A 22,323-nucleotide genomic window follows, 5' to 3' on the forward strand; every position below is an offset into this window, starting at 1 on the left:
TGTCATTTTGCAAAAGAATAAATCTTGATTTTTCTCTCATGGCTTCAAAGAATTCATACAGATGTAGTCAGTGGGAGGTTCCTTAATACTTCCCCTGTCTTGTTACTTGTATAAAGCCAGGTCAGCCACACACAGTAACAGTAATGCATCACATCTAGATATGCTACTGAAGACAGAGTTCCGCATAACCTTGTGGGTTTGTCTACACTGGCAATAGAATGAGTATGCCTCACAAAACTCAAGGGAATTATTTTCACAACACTCCTCTGAAGTAATGAGATATCATATTATAATGTCCATTTTACCATTACTACATGAATGGCTTAGTGAAACTGAAGAGAATGAAATTATGCAGCTGGACACCAGAGCCACATACTACATTCTAGCACTTATCTTACCTATGTTTTGAGTAATCTGCAAGTTTTTCTAGCAGTAATTTTACATTTTCCCAGACTTCCGATGAATGTATCAAGTGGTATTAAAAGATTCCTTCTAGGTCCCCAGTATCTTGCTCAAAACATCAAGTCAATGTTGACTAACTAACTGTGATGGTTTTTTGAGAACCATCAGTTAAAGAGCGTATTCATTTACTAAACTTATTTGCAGTTTTGGCCTTTTTTTGAACAAATAAGAATGAGCTACTTAAAAAGGGCAAATTCGTTCCAGGACAAAAAGTATTGTTTCAACCAAGCTGTGACTGAATCTAAGTAAGTGTGAAGTTGGCTTTGTCAGGGTGTACCCTCTTTAAAACCATTACACTTTTATTAGATACACTGATGTCAGTTAGTCCTTATTAACAGCATGCCACCTCAGCATTCTCATGATCCTGCCAAAGGGAGAGTAAGCATCAATGCTAGAAAAAAACAACCTATAAACACTCTTTTATTTGCCTCCTTGGAAGCCTTCCTCCTCTCTCAATCCTGTGAGATTAAGTATTCTAAAATAAACATACTTTTTCAAGAGCAGGAAGCTATTCATTCTAATACATCTCACTCTGAATTTACAAATAAAGATCATGTAAGTACTTGCTTTCTAGACATGGTACACATTTGCCACCTAGAGGCAAAACATAAATACCAGATCAGTTCCTCTAGCAACACAAGAGGAAATCTGCATTACTACCCTCTGTAACATGCGATTCCCAATTTTGGAGCTGCCAATAATTTTAATTCCTATTGTTATTGCCGTTTATTTTTATTGTAACTTGCCAAATAGCAAAGCATGCAGAAAAGGTTTAATTTTGCACAATAGGGAAACGACTAACAAGGCTTTTGCATGATTGCTTCGATGTTACCTTGCTTTTGTTCACAGCTATGGATCCCAACATTTTAAAGTATTTTTAACTACACCTGCAGTTTTAAGAGAAGTGTACATATTTATAGAATAACACATTCTGTGTACAGTAAACATCATCCAGGTGGGAAAGAGAAATTTTATTCAAATATTAACTTGATTCCAAATTCTTCATGCTTTTATGGAGCTTAAACTGATAAACAGATTTCAAATTAACATCAAATAAAAATCTTTAAGAGACAGCTATCAAAAATCTCCCGATCCAATTAAAAGTATCCTGCTTAACAGAAAAAAATAACCAACCAAAAAACCCAAACGCACTGTACAAAGAAAAACTTCTTTTTTTACCTGCTCCCAATCTCCAGGATGTTGTTATGTATCATTTGAAGAAAAAAAGTAAACAGGGTGGAACTTGTCTCATTAAAAGTTAAGCTCTAGAATTGGGACAAAACAAAACAAGATTTTTACTTTAGGAATGTACTGAAAACTAAAAATGCAATATAAATGTGAAAGATACACAGAAACCTTTATGAAAAGTTAGACTATAGCACTTCAAACCCCTACAGTGAGGAAAAAACCCACCTAAAACCAAGATCTGAATAAAAGCACTAAAAAGCTGCTCACTATCAACAAGTGAATGGTACAGTCCTTTTTTAGCCTTGCTTTAGGAGAAAAGCAGTTTTTGTTGGTTTTACATGGGAAAATAGTCAGATAACACATCTAAAAGCACTTTTTAAAGTGCTGGTATATTATATTGGATTATTACAACATATGAGACCTTGGTCTTTTGGCCACTTTCGATCCTGCAGGACTATTTCTGTAACTGTCATGTTCTTCATGATTCCCAAAGTATAGGCACACCCACTTGCCAGTTCTGCTGCAAAACGCATTCTTTGCCACGTATTTCATGTGTGACTGAGCACTCAGTATTTACAAAGCTTTTTGTGTTAAAAATTGTGTAATAAAACATTCATTTAAGAGCAGTTTAAATCCCTTTAACAATGACTTTATGAGAACTACAGCAAAATTACTTCCTATTTGCATAGACTAGACATCAGACAAATGCAACCAGCCTTTGATAAAGCCTTGTGAGATCATGGTTATTTGTATTGAAAAATCTAATGTGATGAACCTGTGGTACAGACACCCAGGCTGACATGATCCTTTTCTCAGAATACTTTTTTTTTTTTTTTTGAGTAATGATACACACACAGAAATTATTTTCAAATTTAAAATATTTTGAAATAGAATGCTGCTGTTCTTGTATTATCTAGCATAGTTATCTAAATCAGGTGCCCATTGGAAAAAACAAACAAACCAACCCCAAAACAAAACCTACATATCCATCATCATAGGTCCAGCTAGTTTTCATTTTCATCCACATAAACATTAGGCTCTTTGCACTTCCTATGATCTGGCAATTGTGCACCACCTGCACTGCATATTCTACTCCTATGATCAGATATACCAGATCATCTGACTTGTATGTTAAAGCATAAATTACACTGTGTCAAAATTTTCCACTGGCAAGTTTATAAAAAAAAAATTTAAAGAGGAAGTAGCCTGTGAGAAAATACCTGTGGGGTCACCTGGCGCTCGGGAATCTTGTAGGTTGTTATCATGGAACACCATGATGCCAAGCAATGAAATGTATTAAGAAACTGATTGAGCATTATCATCTACTTGGTGTCTTTCTCTGTCATGCTCCTTGCACAGAAGGAAGTCTTGAGAACAAACATTTGGAACTAGTAGAGTTCTCAGCAGCACAAGAATTAAAACAACAGAAGGACACTTCCTTCTTGTAACAAAGCGTCAGCTGGAGTAAATATATGTAATTTTAACCATACTTTAATTCACTGAAAGTGAGAAATCTCTTTAAACAAAAAACACATTAGTTAATCTTGTTTTGTGTTGCATTTTAACTCTTACAAAGAAGAGTTCATTCTTATCAATGTTGGCAGGTAGTCATTAAAATAATGTTTGGGGTTTTGTTTTGTTTTTGGTTTTGTTTTGTTTTTTTTTTTTAAAGTCATTTTCCCATTCCATGCAGCTTGCTATTCAAGATGCCACATCTATTTCCTTAGCTACTTAGCTCAGAATACGTTTTGTTCATTCTTCCCTCTGTATGTTTTGGACATAGCAAGTGTTAAAGCCCTTCTTTACTAGATAGTTAATGGCTCACTTGAGAACTGTTGCAAACAACAATTAAATTAGGAAAGGAAAAAGAAAACACTGGTTAAAATCAAAGTTTGAGACAACAATGAGAAAATCTGGGAAAAGTCTAGATGGACATTTTGTCAGGTTTCTTGCCCGGTGCACTCCTTCCACTGAACATGGAGAGCCTGTTACAACATCAAAGAAAAGATGACAAAAATCTTTTTATGGAAGGTGCTGGGAAACTGGAAGAGAGGTGGTGTCACCACATAATATGTACATTCAATCAAAAAAACCCATCTTCCTCCAATTCTTCTGTAGCTTTCTTTTTCAGTTGAAAAGAAGCCTCCTAATAGTTACCTGTTCAACTATTATTGCATTTTGCAACGAGGCGTTCTCCTGAAGCTGGGACACAAACTGCTTCATATCTGGCATAAAATCCTTGAAAGTAGAAACCTGTATATTGAGTGTAAAGAAATAAATGACAAAAACAATAGAAAATTCAGTACCAGACGTTTATTCAGTGAAGGTCGAAGGGCCAGCCTTATTGCATTATTTTTATCCAACAATTTTGCTATTGTTAAAATGAAATATCTCTCTCACCTATCTCTATTTCCACAACACATGTATCTTTATTCTCACTAACATTGAGTAAAAAGTGTAAAAAGTAAAGAGTAAAAAGAAGCTTTGCTACCTCTGGAAAATAACCACACTACTAAAAAAGGGTTGATGAAGTAATTGCCTAATTCAAACTGTGACTAAAAAGAGCTATAAACAAAAACATTCCATGGCCGAAATACATCTACAGCAGCAAATAGAAGAAATCAAGTCATACATGTCTCCTATATAACCTCCTGGCTTTTCCACTTGTGGTAATCATAATCACAGCATAGCGCCGTATGCAGTAGACAGTTCTTTTCTCAGGGTTTAATATCCGTGAAATCACTTCCACAAGCTTATTGTGAGGAATGGTATCATAAGCCCTGGACACATCAGCCTGAAACAGACAAAATATCTTCCATTATGTATTCATCAATATCACTATAAACACTGTGGTAGTAAGAAAGAAGTACTGTTGTAGTATGTAAACAAGGCTGAAGGATATATCACATAGGAGTCAAATTACTGCATCATTCAGTCCAAATTTGTAACAAAACAAAACATTCCCATTGCTTACCTGCAAAAACCTTTTCTTGCTCATCAGTGAGTTTTCCCTTACAGGAGATAACCAAACCATCAGTTTTCGCACAATTTTTGTTATTAACGGAAGATGATATCATATGCAACCTTAAATCTAACGCTCAACCTTAAATCATTTAACTAAAGTTTACTGGTGATATTTTCATATGTTTAAATATTTAAAGAAACCTTCCTCTCCATACGATCATGGAGGTGACATCTTAGGCTTTTAGAAAGCTGTAAACCTAGATGTTTTACCTTTCCTAACCCTCATATTGCAATCTTACCTCTGATTTTACTTGTCATAGCCAAAATTCAAAACCTTCTGGAGAAGCAATAATCTTAGGAGAACTATGTCAATGACATGATTATTTTGCTTGAAAGATAATGAGACAATCGCTGAAAGTAATTTCAGGACAGAATTACAACCGACAAGGAGAGAAGCCCCACTATAATATATATATAAATCTGTGTAATTTACAAACTTCTGTATAGATCGCCCAGTTCAAAGCTACGAACTGAGCTCAAACACAAAAAGTTGCCTGCTAGACATAACTGAAAAACAAGCGTTAAGAAGAAACTCCTTCAAATAGCCAAATACAACAAGGACACATTTTTTTTCAAGTGGGAGAAGAAACTTGTTGGAGAGACACTAGAGTTCAAGTGTTCATTTTCAACAGAAACTAACTGTACTGAGATAGAAGAGACCTGTCTTTAACAGGATGCTGAATTTATCCAGGTGCTCATAGCAAGTTTTTCCTGGTTTTCCTTTGGGGATATGGCCCTAAAACCATATCTGAGTTTATATCTTTGTCCCATTTTTATACCCAAGTAACTGCAAAAATCCAGTGCATGTGCAGAAGAGCTGCTACATGACAGAAAGATGGACAGAAAAATATCCAAGTAAAGGAAGCACTACTGCAGGGACACCATCCTCTCAAAAAACAACCAACCCCCCCACCCCAAAAAACCAACCAGAATCTGTTGTTAGGTATGCACAAAAGTTTATTTTGAAAAAGAAACAATTATGCACTCAGATCACAGCTATTACAGCTATAGAAGTATCTGCACAGGCTGACTTTGAAAACTTAGTTTGAATATGTAATTAAAACCGCGTACCTTTACACAGTAGAAATGAGGAATTTCACCATCTGATTCAAGAACCTTTGTAACAAACTTCTTCCATGTCTTGTAGATATCATCTTTCCCAAACACCGAAGAGCCGATAAAACTGGTGTTTATAGTCCGTTCATAATTTAACACACTAAATAGATTTTTCAGTCGAGTGTTGTAGTGATGCATCTAAAAGAGACCAAAGAGAATCACCTTAAAGTATGCTGAAAACATATTAAATTCTGTGCAATACACACATTTTACTTTTAGATGAAATATGAGATTAAAATCATATGTTTACTATATTATTTTGGTCAACTGCAGTTTTCAGAAAGCCTGAATAGAGCTGTAGTAACTACTTCCAAGTGACAAGACAGCCTCAGAGATTTTTTTTTTAAAATACATTTAAATCCTCTGGAAAATGGCTTTTTCTGTACTTAACTTTCGGAAATCAAGGTCTAACAGTTAAGGAGATATAGAGATGGACTCCAGCAAATAAAACTGCCGCCGATTAGAAGGTAACTTCTTAAGTATTAGTCATTCTCTCTGCCGGAGATTATCACTGCAACAAGAACAGCAAAAAGAACACGTGCCCCAAGACTTCAGGCTAACTCCAGCTGTACCATCATTCAAGCCTCTGCAGGTACTTTATGGCACGTTAGCAAAGATTTAACTCTCAGCTATGGGAATAGTAAAGTACACCAGAGCGGCAGTGAAGTCGTGCAGGCTGATTAGCTCTGTAAACACTTTAAGGCAAAAAAAATATTGACAGACCTGGCAACAAAAGAATGTTAGAAGGGCAAGCCATACTACTGAAGAAAGTAAACAAACTGCACACGTAGCATACTTATGAATCAGTTTAGAACTTCAGAGATATCCTTCAAAATGTATACACAGAACATAAAAGGGTTTCTTACTCTCAATGGTAGTATTGTGATCATGATCTGGATACACTGAAACTACTCATTACGGAAGTGTTCCAATTCATCTGGAAACATTTATTTTTGCACTGAAAAAATCAATTACAGGTTTCAGTGAATGCTAGCAGAACTAAAGCACACCAAAAATGTTTAGTGTACTCACTGCCACCGTCTCCAGAACAACTTGATCAAACTTCACTGTTTTATATAGGGTAAGTGTGTTCATTCACTGGCTGATCAGCCAAACTGGCTTTGAAGCCTGTCTCAATTTTCTTTTATTGGCTCACCTGCTAACACCCATATGGCCATTAACTTTTCTTAGGATCTTTGGTTTTGACTAGTTTATAAAACAAAGAATTCTGAAAATTAAGACGCTTTCCTGAATTACTGCAGCTGTATCTTTTCTGTTATAGGCCAAGTTCCTAAGAAAAACAGAAAAAAGGATAGAGATGTAGCTCAAAGGTAAAGCAAAGCAGCAAAATCAAAGTAATCGTCAGTAGAAAAGTTCCTCCTTTCCTTCTCAATGAGCATATCCCAGGATGGTTGCTTTTTCACAAAAAGCACACCTTCACCTTTTCACAAAGCTGATGGCCATTACGGGTGTTAGCAGGTGAGTCAATAAAAGAAAACTGAGACTATCTTCCAACCCGGTTTGAACTACACCTGAGAGACCTGGAGCTGCAATAGTCACAGTAACTCCTTATTTTCATGTCAGAAGGAATTCCCTTGAGCCTCTTCATTCCCCAGAACAGGTCTAATCCACAAACATTTTTGCAAAACCTAAAGATCTGCTGGAATCTCTGCAGAATGCAGTAAGAGACTACAAGCTCTCAGACAAATCAGATCTTTTAGAACCCTGCTGCCTCCCAGTGCTTTGAGCTTCCCATTAAAAAAAAAAGTTTCAAATGAAAAAGGAAGAAAGATGTAAAGCAAACATGTAAAACCTTTGAAACAAAACAAAATCTACACTGATTTGAAGATAAATTCACAGAACTGGACTCATTCCACCATGTATTTTGCAGCAAGGTTTGGGAGTTGCCCAAGAATCAGAAGTTGGTTTGCTGGATATCTGGGAGATTATCTCTGGCAATTCACATGGATACAGTCCAGCGCTGAGCTGGCCAAGGCTAGCCCTACAATTCCAAACTAGCTTCCAAATTCCAAAAACTGTAATATTATCAGACAGAAAAAAAACTGGAAAATCGTCCTCCTCCTACAATTTAAATGCTAGGAGGAAAGTGGAGAGCAGAGACAAGCTGGATATGGTACAAGGTGAAAAACTAGGACAGAGTGCAGGATAAAAGGCAATGACAGAAACAAAGCTGAGTAGCCATGCAAGTTTGGGGTGGGGGGAGGACTACATCACTTCCGTTACATTAGAAGCCCTAAACTGATGAATAAGATGAACGTTTTGCACTAGACACTTTTCTCCATCTCAGTCTACTATCTGAGAAGAGAGGTAACACTACTACCACCTTCTCTTTCATGGATTTATGAAAATCATTAGCTATGCTGTGTGAATAGTTTAGACAGATGAGGTCTGTCTAAAAGCTGAAAACCTTAGTGGCCTCAGCTATTTGTCAGCACTCTCCAACAGGAGTCTATTGCTCCCACTTTTCAGCAGACAGAGATATTCCCTCTCAGCTCCACGACAGCCAGGTTAGCTCAAATCGCTTGACCAGCTACCACGACTTTGAACCTTCTTCTTCTTCTTCAGTATGCTCATGTCATCCTTTATGCCAGATCTGTTACAGGAGCATTAGCAGCTTTACAGCACTGCAGCCATTTCCAAATTAACTGTGTGCATACTCTCAAATCTGACTGTCACAGAAAGACTATGAAGAAATAACACTTCAGAACAGCTTTTAGCCCTGTAAATCTGGTCTGGGATCACATACTGAATAGCAAGTACTAAGAAGTTACTGATGTCTCACACATATGGGAAACATTTAATCTTGTGCACTAAACAGGACTCAGCCTTAAGGAAAAACAATAGAGTCATGCAAGATAATGAAACTGGGTTCCCACTATGTCTTCTGATTAATTGGCCTGTTAAATAGATCACTGTGTGCAGTACATGCTCTGTCTCCATTCTCACACTGCAGTAATTCCCAGCTTCCTTCCTATCTCCCTACTATGCTTGGTCCAGCTTCCTCGCCCTTCTTAGACCTCCTTCTGTAACACACCCAATTCACCACTGTTCAGCCCCCTGGGTTGACCCGTCACCACAGCCAACTAGCCGATCAACATGCACAATCAGTATATTAAGGTAAATCCCAGGCTGGACTCATCCATCCCTCACCCTCTGGTGTGCCAAACAAATACGACATACTAGTTCAAAATACTGAGTATTTTTCAGATTTCTGTCCTTCTGCTCCCATAGATGGCCAACGCCCACCACAACCAGACACAGTTGGCAAGCCTGGGGGGAAGGGAGGATGGAAAGAGAAGAGAACGAAAACATGATTACTTGACAGGCCATGCCATTCTGTTAGAGTAATTTCCTAAAGACAAGCTTGCAAACAAGTACGTGATTCTGGAATTGGCGGCTAATGGTAATTAAGCACTGGGAAAGGAGAAGCTACGTTGCCACAGGTAGACCCATTCAGTCATTCTGATTTGAATGTTCAGTTCACCATGTTAAAATTAGTTTTATATAACATAAAAAACCCTCACTTTATTAGCTGCCTATACCAAACACACATAAAACAATAAAGAAAATAAAAACCTTCTTTTCTCTGCTTTCCCTGCTGAATGCTTGTGCTTCAACAACACCGCTCACTTTTACTATGGGTCTTAACCCATTCGCTTTGGGAATGAACCGGAGCTTTAATGCCATAGGAACATATTTTTTTTGACGGACAGCTTTGATCTCCTCTGAAGATAAAGCACGTAGATGTACTTTGGCAAAATGGTTTCTAAAATACAAATAAACATTTAGTGTAAGCAACAGGAAAGGCAGTAAGTTAAAACATTTAATTTCTTTATAACCAAAGACAAATGTTTTACTAAGAAGATAATTACAAATACTAACCTCTGCAGAAAGCGACATGGAAATCTGAATTTCAGAACTATTTCACGGTATCTTAATGGCAATGTAATACAATAATGAGAGAATACACATTTCTGCTTGATGCAAATTAAGATAGTTTAAAAAAATCTTAATTAACACAAATTAAAATTTAAGCACCAATTGAGTATATTTGAACATTAAGGAATACTTTTTATGCAAGACAACAAGAAGATGGACATTTCTCCTGGTTTCAGAAGCTTAAAATACATGAACAAAGTCACATAGAGCCTTATGAAAACTATCTTAAGAAAGATCCAGGGAAGGACTTACACACTGTAGTGGGCTGTTCTACTCCCAACATTTAGGGGACCTATTACTTATTAAAAGTAACAGTGAACCGAGATACTAGGATACATATACAACATAAGAGCATTTAGGTAATCAGTAACATAATTCAAAAGAACCTATCTGCTGCTCAAGTGTCAGCTAAAGTGAACAGCAGAGAATAATGAAGAATGGAAAGCTCCCAAGTCACAGATTCTGAGTTCCATAAGCCCATCTTACTGGGAAGTGTATTTTTGCCTGAGACACACCCCTCAGGATTTACAGTTCAGTGTAGTTCAGACCAAATCAATACTTTCCCATGCAACGAGGCAGGAAAAGGAGGTGGTACAAAAGCCCTTGGTTTTACATTAGATTGTATTGTTAAAGTGGCCTATTGGTAAAGTAAAAGACCTGGATCAATCTCCTGCACTTCTTCAGAAGGACAAAATGTGCCATTCCAAACAGCTCTACAGCTGAGCGGTTAGGATACTCCCCTGGGAAGTGAGGCGAAGCAATTCAAATCCCTGCAGATGGGGGATGCAAATACAAACATGCATGCAGAATTTTCTCACCCCACACCAACCAACAGGCTGGTTTAGCAAAAGGAGGCCACACTAACACAAAAGGCAGTGGACAGTTGGTGGAAACCTGATAAGCATGCTCTAGGAGACACCTGAGAAGCTAAGCACGCAGGTGAGAGGCACACAAATACTTCCCTTCTGTTTGCCAACACAACTCCCATACAAGCTAATCATGCAGCTGCTTGGGACCATCGGCGTCTGAGCAAGACAGCACGTGACACCAAGAAGGTAGACAGGCATCCAGGGCCGGCAAGTTGACCTATTACCAAGCACGTGTTTTGAGGATTTGTATTCAAACTTGGGAATTAAATCCCTGGTACGGATGTAGCCCGAAGTAAAGCACTTCTCCACAGTGAGATCACTTTTCCACAGCTAGAGATCACTATTATTCATTGTGACTTAAAATTCTTTCCTGAGCCCGTAAGACTTCATCATGTACTACAGCATTAGCTAGAACACTAAGATAAAACAGAGAGCTCCAGTTTAACAGAAACAACCAAATGATCAAATCTCCATCGCTTTGCAGTTCACACTTAAGACTGAAGGGAGAAAAACCCAAAAAACCAACCACTATATATTAAAAAAAAGTTACTTCCTCTGGAGGTAAAGACAAAGGCCAATTATTGGCAGACCTTCATTGTTACTACCTCTGTAGAATCAGATGTCATTTTGCCTGCCACAACATTCATTGCTTATTTCATGGCATTTATAGCAGTGCTAATGATTTTGGCAATGCGCTAATCAAGCGGCCACTGAACCACCCTACTCTCATTTGTACAATCATGGTGCTGTTACGCACTGGAACTTGGAGGAAGTGGAGTGGATAGTCCTGCTGTCTTTTGACATCTCACCACAATCTGATGGGTGAGATTCAGCAGCATTTTCAATCCTCAGCAGCCAATGTGTGTGGCAAGGGCGGGGAGGGCGCGGTCCTTAGGAAAACAGGTGCTGTCACCACAACATTGGGTACATTATTTTTAAAACATAATTTTTGCATTCCCTGAGCCGTGTAACTTGAAGCAACTGTATCATGAAATACTGAATTTTTCTTAACAAGCACTGTTTTTAATTTGGGGCATGACATTTGGTATCGCTTCAAAAATTAACAGAAAGTTGCCTGTGTGCAAAATGACCAGCACACTCTCACCTCCACCCACACAGCAAGACAAGCATACAGATTCAGGTCCCTGCTGAGAACCACAGTCTGTATCCTTGAGTGGGATTCCACATAGGAAGATCTGCTCATACAGACAGTCCTTCAGGATGGGGATTTACTCCCTGATGAGGGTGCAGTACAAGGGCAAGCTCATGAGTGAAGTCCAGGTCCACTCAGTGTAGCCTGTTCCATCCATTTTGCATCCTCCTTTGGGAGGAAGAGAAGAACTGGAAAAGCATCAGTGGCTATGCTTGGCTGTGAACACCTTCCTGCAAGCCAGCTCAGAGTAATCACCGTGAGCAGCTCCAGCTGAGCGGAAAAAAACCAGGACAGCCACAGAACAGCCATTAGGGAAACAACTGAGGCCACCAGATACTCTTCCTCCAAGGAAGATGGAAGCAGCTCAACAGCCTTTGGTACCAATTCACCAATAGTACCTGAAAACACTGGCTGGTTAAGAGAGGGTAGTGCCTGGAGAGCTTCAAAATGGCCAAGGCAACCCTAAACAGCTGTGTCCTTCCCAATATCTCTAAACCCCAATTTCTCTCCTGAAGTAGGCAGCTTGCCACCTGCATGAATGCAGTAATATGGATTAGTAGGAGACCTCATATTACACTCCACACTCAAAAAAGTAGTGCTGAAAGCCCTAGTCTTGCGAGTGAAGCTTAAGTGAAGCTGCTGGGATGAGACTAAGAGCCCACATAGCTACATATCCTGTAGCCAACAGCAAATGCCGTGTCCTTACAACATGCCCTTGGCAAACATGCGGCAGTACTTCCTTGGGATGCTTCCCCAATTTTCAGTAATCTGCAGTTCAGGGACTTCCTGAGCCAAAGATGAGAAGGCGCTTCCTGCACGGTGGGGTAATATGTGGGGAGTAAATCAGAAGAAACAGCCCAGATTAGGGTCTTCTGGTTTCAGAGCACCTTGTCCTTTGTCCTGGTTTCAGCTGTGACAGAGTTAATTTTCTTCCTAGTAGCTGATATAGTGCTGCGTTTTGGATTTAGGATGAGAATAATGTTGATAACACACTGATGTTTTAGTTGTTGCTGAGCAGTGCTTACACTAAGTCAAGGACTTTTCAGCTTCTCATACTGCCCTGTGAGCTAGCAGGCTGGGGATGCACAAGAAATGGGAGGGGACACAGCCAGGACAGCTGATCCCAACTGGCCAAAGGGATATTCCATACCATATGACGTCATGCTGAACAAAGAACTGGGGAGGTTGGCCGGGGAGGGGGGCAGGGCTGCTGCTCAGGAACTGGCTGGGCATCAGTCAGTGGATGGTAAGCAACTGCATTATGCATCACTTGCTTTCTATATTCTTTTATCATTAGTTTCCCTCTCTTTTCTATCTTATTAAATTGTCTTTATCTCAACCCATGAGTTTTACCCTCTTCCCAGTTCTCTCTCCCATCCCACTGCAGGGGAGTGAGCGTACCGCTGTGTGGTGTTCACCTGCCTGCCAGGTTAAACCACGACATCCTTACACATTGGGTTCTTCTGGGAAACTGGGAATAGGGACAAAAAGGCTAAAACCAAAAATACTTGTTTTCTTTTAATCACATGCCCTACTAAAAAGAGCATTATATATAATATGTAAAAATTAGTACTTGATGATACTTTCTGCCACAAAGTAGCCTTTGAAATACATTAAAACTACATAAAACACTAATTGAAACACTAAGGCTGTTAGTTTGAAGACAAGACAAACAGTATATGTGAGATTGAAAATTATATTCTATTACTGCTGTTTAAATTGCGTATTCTGGACAAAACAGAACCAGGGCCCTATTAAGTGCAAACACATATGTATAAGAGCTGCACAGGAGATACCAATGTTAAGGTCAGGGAGGAGCAGGGCAGGAGGGGAAAAAAAAATAATCACACATATAACATTGCAGACCAACAGAACACTGTGAATACAACCGGTTCACCATATAAAATGGCCATTAAAACACAAGACATCAAGTATTCTCACTTTGCACAGTTCCAAAGCTCTCTTGGATACCAAAAATTTATAATGAAAACCCCAAAATTGCTTAAAAGTTTATCTTAAATAATGTTGTAACTTAAATACACACACGAATTTTTAAGACCAAAAACCAGCAGGAGTTCCACAGCTGCACTAAGAAACTGCAGCTTTTAAAACCCTCAACCTTCCAAAAAACCCAAAACAAACAAAACAAACCCACTGCCTGAATTTATGAATAGAGTATTACAGCACTTCAGCAGAGTTTTTTTTTTTATTGTTTGTTCAGGTTTTTTTGGTGTTTTTTTTTTAATTATTATTAAGGAAACTAAAGCAAACTGAGTATTTTTAAAATTAACTTTCCCAAGGTTACTTTGGGATTCTACCACAATATTTTCCTCATTGTTAAAAGGGGTAAAAATTTGACTTATCAAAACAAAATCTTCTTCATAACGGATTTTATTATTGCAAAGGTTTCTCTTCTCATACGAAAGGACTCAAAATTTGAATAATTTCTCACTAAAATATTTCTGAATTTACAAGCTGCGCATACTATACAGGTTGATTTTTTCTTTTGGGAAATTAAGAAAATAAAAGGAGGATAAATGGGTAGTAAAGGAAAGCAGAATTGTAACTTTACACTACAAAACATGAGATTGCCACATATTCCATTTATGTTTGATTAGTTTTCTAATGTTACCTAATTCCAATGTTCTGTAACTTGCCCCAAATAAATTTTCGGTAGTAGAAAAGCATGTTTTTCTGGAACATGGTCTCGGTGATATAGAAAAATGATCTGAGCAACTCAACAACATAGGTATCCATCAGCCAGTATAGGAATTTAGCCAAAAGGTCTTCACGGAAACAATGTTCATAGGCAGGAACAAAGTGATCACCTTCAATAAACAATCAAAGGTAGTTATAGTAAATATCAACTATTTGTATTAGTTCAAAAAAATAGAACATACAAACAGAAAACCCACACGTAACAGACATTTCTTAGCTTGAGGTTAATGGGAAAAACAAAAAAGCAAACAAAAACAATGGCACAGATGCCGCTCTAAATTTTCACTGGCATTAAATAATGTGACCCAAGCTTACAGTACAAACACAGAAACTAATTTGCAGTGACAAACTGACTAACAGGATACAAATACATGCCATTAGTAGCCCAAAGACTTACTTTCTTCCCCCAACATTGATTGTGCAAGGTCTTTAATGCACAAAGGCAAGACTATAGTGAGAGGAAATGAACAATGAAAATAAGTCTACTATAATATAAAACTTCTTTAAAAAAAAAAAGGCAAAAGAATGAAAATACTTAGGCATACTGTAAAAACAACAGAATTAAACTGGGCTAACTTGGGGATAAGAATGATATTCGGATTCCCCAATTACATAAAAATTAATGTAACGGTTAGGCTTGATTTCAGACATCCTACCTAGAACTTACCGCTGCGGTCAAAAAATAGGAAAAAAAAATCACCCCAACTAAGTCCATCAGCACTTATAATAGTCAGATGGCACAAAAATTACGAACCCAGAACATTCCTAGCTACTGTCAAATTTAAGGCCACACAGGTTTGTATTGATCTCTAAGTATGAGTAAACAAGTAGGGAACAAAACCTTGTGCTGTAATACTGAATTTCTGCCAACTTCCAATAATATTTTTTCTAATTAAATTTAAGAGTAGAACTTTGCAAAATGCAACAGGATAATTTAAAGAAATTACACAGAAATATTAGTTTAGCTGCACAGCACAAATGATGATTATGGCACAAATGTGTTAAAAACACTTAATTTTGACACAACAGAGCTGAGGCTTAAAACTAAAACTCATAAAATGGAAGTAAGTTTCCAATTCTCTACCCTGCTTGGGTTTTGTGAACTTCAGGGCAGAGATATTTTCATGTATTTACAGCACCTAAGAAAAGACTACCATAAAGAGATAAAACATCATTCACTTCAACAGAAGGTAACATCAATGAAAAAATTCCAATGACTGTTAGAAAATTCTCTAACTGAAGAGTTGCAATATGCAGTTGTAATACACAAATTAAATCACGTTGTTAAGCAGCTGCCCTGGAACGAGATAATTTGTTTTTTAAGTTCTTGACAACAGATGTAAGTGCTGACGACAATTCAGGGAACTGACAAGAAACCACTAGTACTAGTTTTGGAGAAAAAAAAACCCCACCTACAGTGCAGCAAAGCAACAGCATGTGTGTTTAAACCTCAAGCACAAGGGAGTAGTTTCATGAAAAGTAAAATCAAGCCTATGTGTTGCTTTTCCTGGAATAAGGCCAGAGAATAAAAGGGTATTACTTTTTTGTTTTAAGAGAACATGTTCCAAATGACTATGAACCAAACATATATTTTACAATAAAAACCTTTTAAAATATTTAACCTCCTCAGCATTTTGAAAAGCATATTTTTGAGCCATAGTTTCTGAATAAAGAATCAAGAAACTTGCTAGAATTAACAGTTTCTTATGGAAGTGTAACCTCCCCTATTTTGACATCAGTTCTCAAACATTAGACTTTTTATTTACCTCTTACATTACAAAGAACCTGTAGTAATTTCAGAACCTTACTGCACCTTTTAAAAAGGAATACCATTTTGAGCTCACATTACTGTAGGATCCAAATACATTACCAGGTAAGAATAAATACTGCAAACATACCAGTTAAGAAAGTGCAATCCACATTGTATAGATGGAGAATACAAGCACAGAAAAATTACAATATGCATTAGATCCTACAGCAATCAACCACAGAACCACAGCTTCAGCCTAGACTTAAGTCCTAGGATAGTGTCTGAAGACAGACTTCTTCAAGGAACCAAGATTTACCTGTCATCATCTGAAAAAGGACTAAACAAAAGGAATTTGTATAGAATTTGGAACAATCAGCTGATGCTGTCAGAACGGCTTTCAGCCAGGGACCACTCAATCTGGTGACCTCGGCACCTCCAAGCTACACAGTCTGAGGCAGTGCTCAGTAAGGGTCTCTTGTTCCTAGAGAAGGGCTCCAGAAAGGTGACAGATGGTGGGCAACTCCTGTATTGCATGGGTCCCACACTCATGTCTTTCTCACAGGGCTGATGTGAGGGGGGGGGAAGAAAAAACCCACGCTGTGGGATGAAGGTTCACTCCCATAGCAGAGGAACACATGTCACTACAAGTGTCTTGATTTGCCTTTAGTTCCTTCTGAAGGCTTACGGTAACCTACAGGCAGACTACATTTGTTCCTTACGTGCTTAAGTCATACTTCAATGACTTCTCAGAGTCACTGCAATTTGGAGGGTGAGGGTGGAAGGTAAAGAGTTTTGTTGAAAGGCCCAGGCTCTGAATTAATGTTTATGAAAATGTCATCCTACTAAATACAAAAAGCAGGATGAAAACAACACAAACTTAAGTTTTGGAAGGAAGACAGGCTTAAGTGTTCTTCTACCACCAATTACAAACACTGCTAGGTTTGCTCTCTCAGCTATGGTTATTACTGATGAACCCAACCATTCTGAACTGTGTTTCAATACCCTCCCCTTCTCACCGTAACTGTGAACACCAGTCATCTGACACCCCCACCACTTAAGTTCTTTAGTACAAGTACCTTTGACTAGACGAAGCCACAGGCAGTCATTCACTCTCATCTTCCACATCAACTCCTGCAACGAAAGCTTACCAAACTTCCCCATGGAAATGAACGCTTTCACATTTTTTAAGAACCGACACTTGTTATGGTTTGAACCCCAAAGCTCAGCAGGGATGACCCGCTCCAGGCACTCCCTCACAAAGATGTACACCTGCCAGTGGCTGCTGTGCTGCTTGAGGAGCTCCCCGAGGGCTGAATCACACACCTCTCCTGGGTTTTGCTCCTCACTCTGTGACTCCCCGTGCACAGATTTTGCAAGAGGAGTGCCTGAGTTGTCTGGACCATCAGCATGACCAGATTTACATCTGCTGCTCGTCACACACTTAGCAGGCTCTTTCCCAAACTGTTCTGCTTGCTTGTGAACCTCTGCTTCCCCAGGCAAGGCTGCCTGACAAGGCAGCTCAGTTTTTCTCACACTGGTTTCAGATATCCAGACAGGGCAATTTTTTTTCAAGAGAACTAAGTAAGGGCACTTTCCATGGTTCTTTAACAGTTTCTGAAATGTGGGTCTCATTTGCCAGTAGCGTTTGGGCAACCTCTTCTTTCTCCAGATGTGATGTGGCAGACTTTGGCTGTGTTTTTGCTGCAACAGATTTTGGCTTAAGAATATAGTTTCTATAAGCCGTCTTCCACCTGCCTGACAGCCCTGCAAGCGATTCAATAAAAAGGATTTAGGAAAACATTCCTGGAAACTCCTGCGGGAATACAGAAGAAACTTCCTGTCAATGTACACTGCAGAACGCAAGAGCGTGTTTGGTAACTTCTTTGCCAAATGAGCTAGGGGACTTTCCCGCTTTCTGCATTCTGAAGAAATACCCTCCATGGGTTTGATTTGTACAGAATCCAACTGAGATTTACACATATGCATTTCTACTCCTTTCCTATAGGATTCTGCTTGCATTTCAATGCTGGACTTTAAAGGTTTGTCACTCTGAACTCCTCGCAGAGAAGAGCTTTCACCTGCCACGAACTTCTTGCTGTCATGAGACGCGTGAACTAAAGAAGGACCAGACATATCACTGTTACTTCTTTGAGAAACGCGCTTTTCTTTAATGAGACTTACAGAATGTGATGCTACATACCCAGTTCTGTATCTCTTGGAACTACTTTGGTTTACATCAGGAGGGATATTACAAGCCTTTTCCTCTCTCTCTTTCTCCTCTACTTTTGCTCTCTTGGCTGGAATCTCAAGTTGTTCCCTATCAAGCTTCCTTTTTAAAGATGGTGCCGTAGCTGACAAATATAAACTGGAGCTACTCTGTTTTTCCAGATGTTCAGTTACCACTCTGATCTCTTTGCTTGCTTTAGAAACAGCTTTTGCAGAATACTGGGAACTGGACATTAAGCTTTGTGTCTTGTTATTTTTATTTGCCATGCTGGAGACATTCGCTTCAAGTCTTTGCCTGCATTTCCACGAACGTGCTTTTGAAAGATACTGTCTATGAAACATAAGCCTTTTTTGCATATAGTCAAGCAAGCTACTACGTCTATGCTTTGAAAACCTTTGTTTAACAAACACCGGGGATGAGTCTACATTATGCGAAATAAGTTCATACACTGGCTGCCCGCAAACTTGGTAACAATTACTAGGGGGAACCAGCATAAAGATTGCACAGTGTTCCAATAAATACATCATCACATCATCCCCTATCCTGCTCAGCAGCGTTTCCCAGAGGCCGCTGATACGAATGGTTTCTGTTGCAGTATTGGGTAGGTAGCTGTATATATTTGAAGACGGCATGATTTGGAAATGAGAGCTGTTTTCATCCAGTAAGGAGTATCCATATGCGAGGACATTCTTCTTTCTTTTTTTGCACAGCCTCTGAACAACTCTCATGAGGACTTCACTCTGGCTGGATAACTAAAGAAAGAAAGAAAATTAGCTTTTATCACCAACTCTTCTATAAACCACAATATACACTTTAAACAGACATACAAGACACACCGTCCTGGACATCAGCTTAAAATAAAACCCTTTCAAATGGGTTATGAAGGATTTGCAAGTGCCGTACCCAAAAAAGAAGATTTTCAAGAGTACCACAAGATGTTTACATGCAGCAACATGAGCCTACAGCTTTAAGGAAGTCTTTTTAACGTCCGCCCTTTTGATCCTGGTTTTCATGCCCAGGAAACACCCTACGCTACTCCCCTCAGCTCCTTCAGCAACCTGGACTACAAGGCCCCCAGGTCACTCTGCCCGTAAATACGTGCTCACGCAGGCTCTAAACTCCAGGGAATGAACGCTGATTTTCTTGAGGCCTCCATTTCCTTTCACGTAAAGAAAAGTTCAACGAAACGACTCAGTTCACAATTCTAAAGCCCACTCAACAAGCTTGCAAAGTTCATCTCCTACCATAGCTGGGTTTTGCTCAGGTATGCAGTAGCTCGGAGACAAAAGCAGTCTTTCCTCGCTGAAAAGCTTCTTCTGCTTAAACACCGACACACAAGCTGCCTTTCCCCCTCTTCTCTACCCTCGCAGAGTGGGAAAGCGGCGTTTTTCGTTTCCAGTCGCGTCTGGTTTGTTCAATCCCACCTCACAGGGCAAGCGGAGGGTCAGAGAGCCCCAGGCGCCCAGACCTCTCCCGTCACCTACCACCCACCCGCTAGCACCAAGGCTTTGCTCGCTCACCCCCCAGACGAGGCGGGGGGAGGCGATGGACCACCACCGCTCCCCGCCAGCCGAGGAGGCCGCCGGGGAGGCCCGGCCGCCCGCAGCCACGAGGGGCAAAGGGCCGCCGCCCCCGCGCCGGCATGGAGGACAGGAAGCGCGCTGCCACCCCGCCAGGGCGGGCGGCGGCGCAGGGCGCCCTCTCCCCGGCCCCGGCCCCGGCCCCCATGGGCGGGCGGGCGGCGGTGGCTGCTGCTCCCGCTAGCCGCCGGGGAAGCCCCGAGCCACCAGCCCCGGTCCAGGGGGGCCTCGGCCGGGTCCCCGGCAGGGTTCGCTCCTCGGCCGGGTCTGCGCTGCTCCGGCCACCCCGGGCCCGACGCAGGTGCGAGCGGGCCATCACTCGCGCCCCTGCCTCCTCCTACCTGCTGGAAGGTGAAGGGCCGGGGGATGGCGCGGGCCCCGCGGGGGACGCACACCAGGCACTGGCCCACGAAGGTCCGGTAGCAGGGGGCGTCATCGCCCCGCAGCACCTCGGCCTCCCCAGCACCGCTCTCCCGCAGCCGCCGGATGAAGGTCTCCAGCGGGGCGGTCTCGGCGTAGCACCCGCGCAGGGCGGCCAGCACCGCCGCGAAGGGCTCTGCGCCCGCCATGTTGTGGAGAGGGGAGCACGCCGCCACCTGGGGCGGCCCCGCGGTACCCTCCCGCACCGCACCGCACCGCTACGCTGAGCTCCGCGCCACCGCCGGACAACGGGCTGCTGTTTAACAGACAAAAATAACCAAAACAAAACCCAAACCCAAACCAACACTCGTGTTATTTATAAAAAAAAAAACAACCAATTAAGAAAACGCCGTCGGAATATTGCCCCCGGGTGGCGCCGGGCCCCAACGTGGCCGTGGAGGGGCGGCGGCCGCGGTGAGGCGGGGCGGGGCGGGGCGGGGCGGGAGGCCGCTGTCCAGCTCCGCTTCCCTCCTGCGGCGCCGCCCGGTGAGGCAGCGGGGCCCGGCGGGGGGCGAGGGCACGTCTGGGGCTTCCGCGGGGCCGGGAACGAGCACTGTCCTCCGCAGGTGTGCGGCTCGACTTCTAGGCACCCAGGCTTTTAGTTTCAGTCAGCTTTGTGGCGTCTTTTCAGTGGACAATTCATGCTGTGAATTTTCAGGATGCTTAGGATGGCGTGAGCTACAGTTCAGGCAAGGTGTTGAAGGAAGTTTTTAAGCAAGCCTTGCTGGTTTATTAAAGTAGACTTCCTCTGGAAGAAACCAGGAAGGTTCCCTTCCGAAGAACCCCTTTTAGGATCAGCACTCTATAGAGGATCTGTCTGAAATAAGAGCAACTGTAGAAGAAGTTATGTTGGAGGTGAACAGAGTAAACCATAAAAATAACCAACAGGCTGGTCCTGAGTGTCTCATCAAGCTCATGAATGAAGAAGCCAAATTGCTTATGGTAGTGCGTAACCTCCCACTCAAAACTTTTCTTGGCATCTGAAGACTTCACAGCAGCAAACTCAGAACACAGAAACATTAAGGTTGGAAAAGACCTCTAGGATCATCAAGTCCAACCGTCAACCCAGCACCCCCATGCCTCCTAAACCATGCCCCCAAGTGCCACGTCTACACATTTTTGGAACACTTCCAGGGATGGTGACTCCACCACCTCTTTGGGCAGCCTGTTCCAATGCTTGACCACTCTTCTGCTGAAGAAATTTTTCCTAATATCCAATCTAAACCTCCCTTGATGCAGCTTGAGGCCATTTCCTCTTGTCCTACTTAAACTTGATATCAGACTGCAAAAGGGATTGCAGTGGAGTTCTGGGGAACCGTAAGTCTCCAAGCCTGATGTTTATTCCAGGTAAATTAGTAGAAATAACAGAAGAGAGGATTAGCAGATGCTGGGAGAAGTAAAAGGTGCTTAGTCAACATTGCTCCCATAAAAGGGAATCCTGCCTTAGAAACCTCTCTGGGTTCTATGAAGGGTTGGAAAGACATGAAAATTATGGTGATATATATCACAGCATATATTCTACCTGAATTTCCAAAAACCTTTGCAAGGAAATGTTGTCAATTAAAAAAAATATGGAAGGTGCTGGTACAGATATATTATTGTTAAAAGATAAGACACAGAGGTAGGAATAAATGGTCAGTTCTTTCAACTGAGGAGGATCTCCACCGGAGTTCCACATTAACCTGGACTGTGTAACTTTCATAAATGACCCAGAAGTACTGTAAATATGCAGTAAGTGGCAAGATTTGCTGATGAGATGAAGTTATTCAAAGCAGCAAGGACAAAAACAGACTAGAAAATTGCAGGAGAACCTCACAAGATGGCGTGTTTGAGTAATTGCATGGCAGATGAAATTT

The 22,323-nt window shown here is 40.9% G+C and overlaps 1 protein-coding gene across 1 annotated transcript in view; it reads right to left on the minus strand.

Annotated features, from left to right (window-relative positions):
* TERT (telomerase reverse transcriptase) overlaps positions 1 to 20,988 on the minus strand; it is a 33,955-nt gene extending 12,967 nt beyond the window's left edge. The window contains exons 1-8 of the mRNA XM_075084456.1: positions 20,389 to 20,988; positions 17,317 to 19,219; positions 14,405 to 14,600; positions 9,388 to 9,577; positions 5,746 to 5,928; positions 4,283 to 4,444; positions 3,808 to 3,903; positions 1,642 to 1,727 (exon numbers count right to left, since the gene is read on the minus strand). Coding sequence (XP_074940557.1) covers positions 1,642 to 1,727; positions 3,808 to 3,903; positions 4,283 to 4,444; positions 5,746 to 5,928; positions 9,388 to 9,577; positions 14,405 to 14,600; positions 17,317 to 19,219; positions 20,389 to 20,616 — 3,044 coding nt within the window. The 5' untranslated portion in view covers positions 20,617 to 20,988. The remainder of the gene's footprint in view (positions 1 to 1,641; positions 1,728 to 3,807; positions 3,904 to 4,282; positions 4,445 to 5,745; positions 5,929 to 9,387; positions 9,578 to 14,404; positions 14,601 to 17,316; positions 19,220 to 20,388) is intronic.
* Between the last annotated feature and the right edge of the window lie 1,335 nt (positions 20,989 to 22,323).

This window comes from Phalacrocorax aristotelis, chromosome 2, assembly GCF_949628215.1.
Source record: "Phalacrocorax aristotelis chromosome 2, bGulAri2.1, whole genome shotgun sequence".
NCBI classification, from domain to species: Eukaryota; Metazoa; Chordata; class Aves; order Suliformes; family Phalacrocoracidae; genus Phalacrocorax; species Phalacrocorax aristotelis.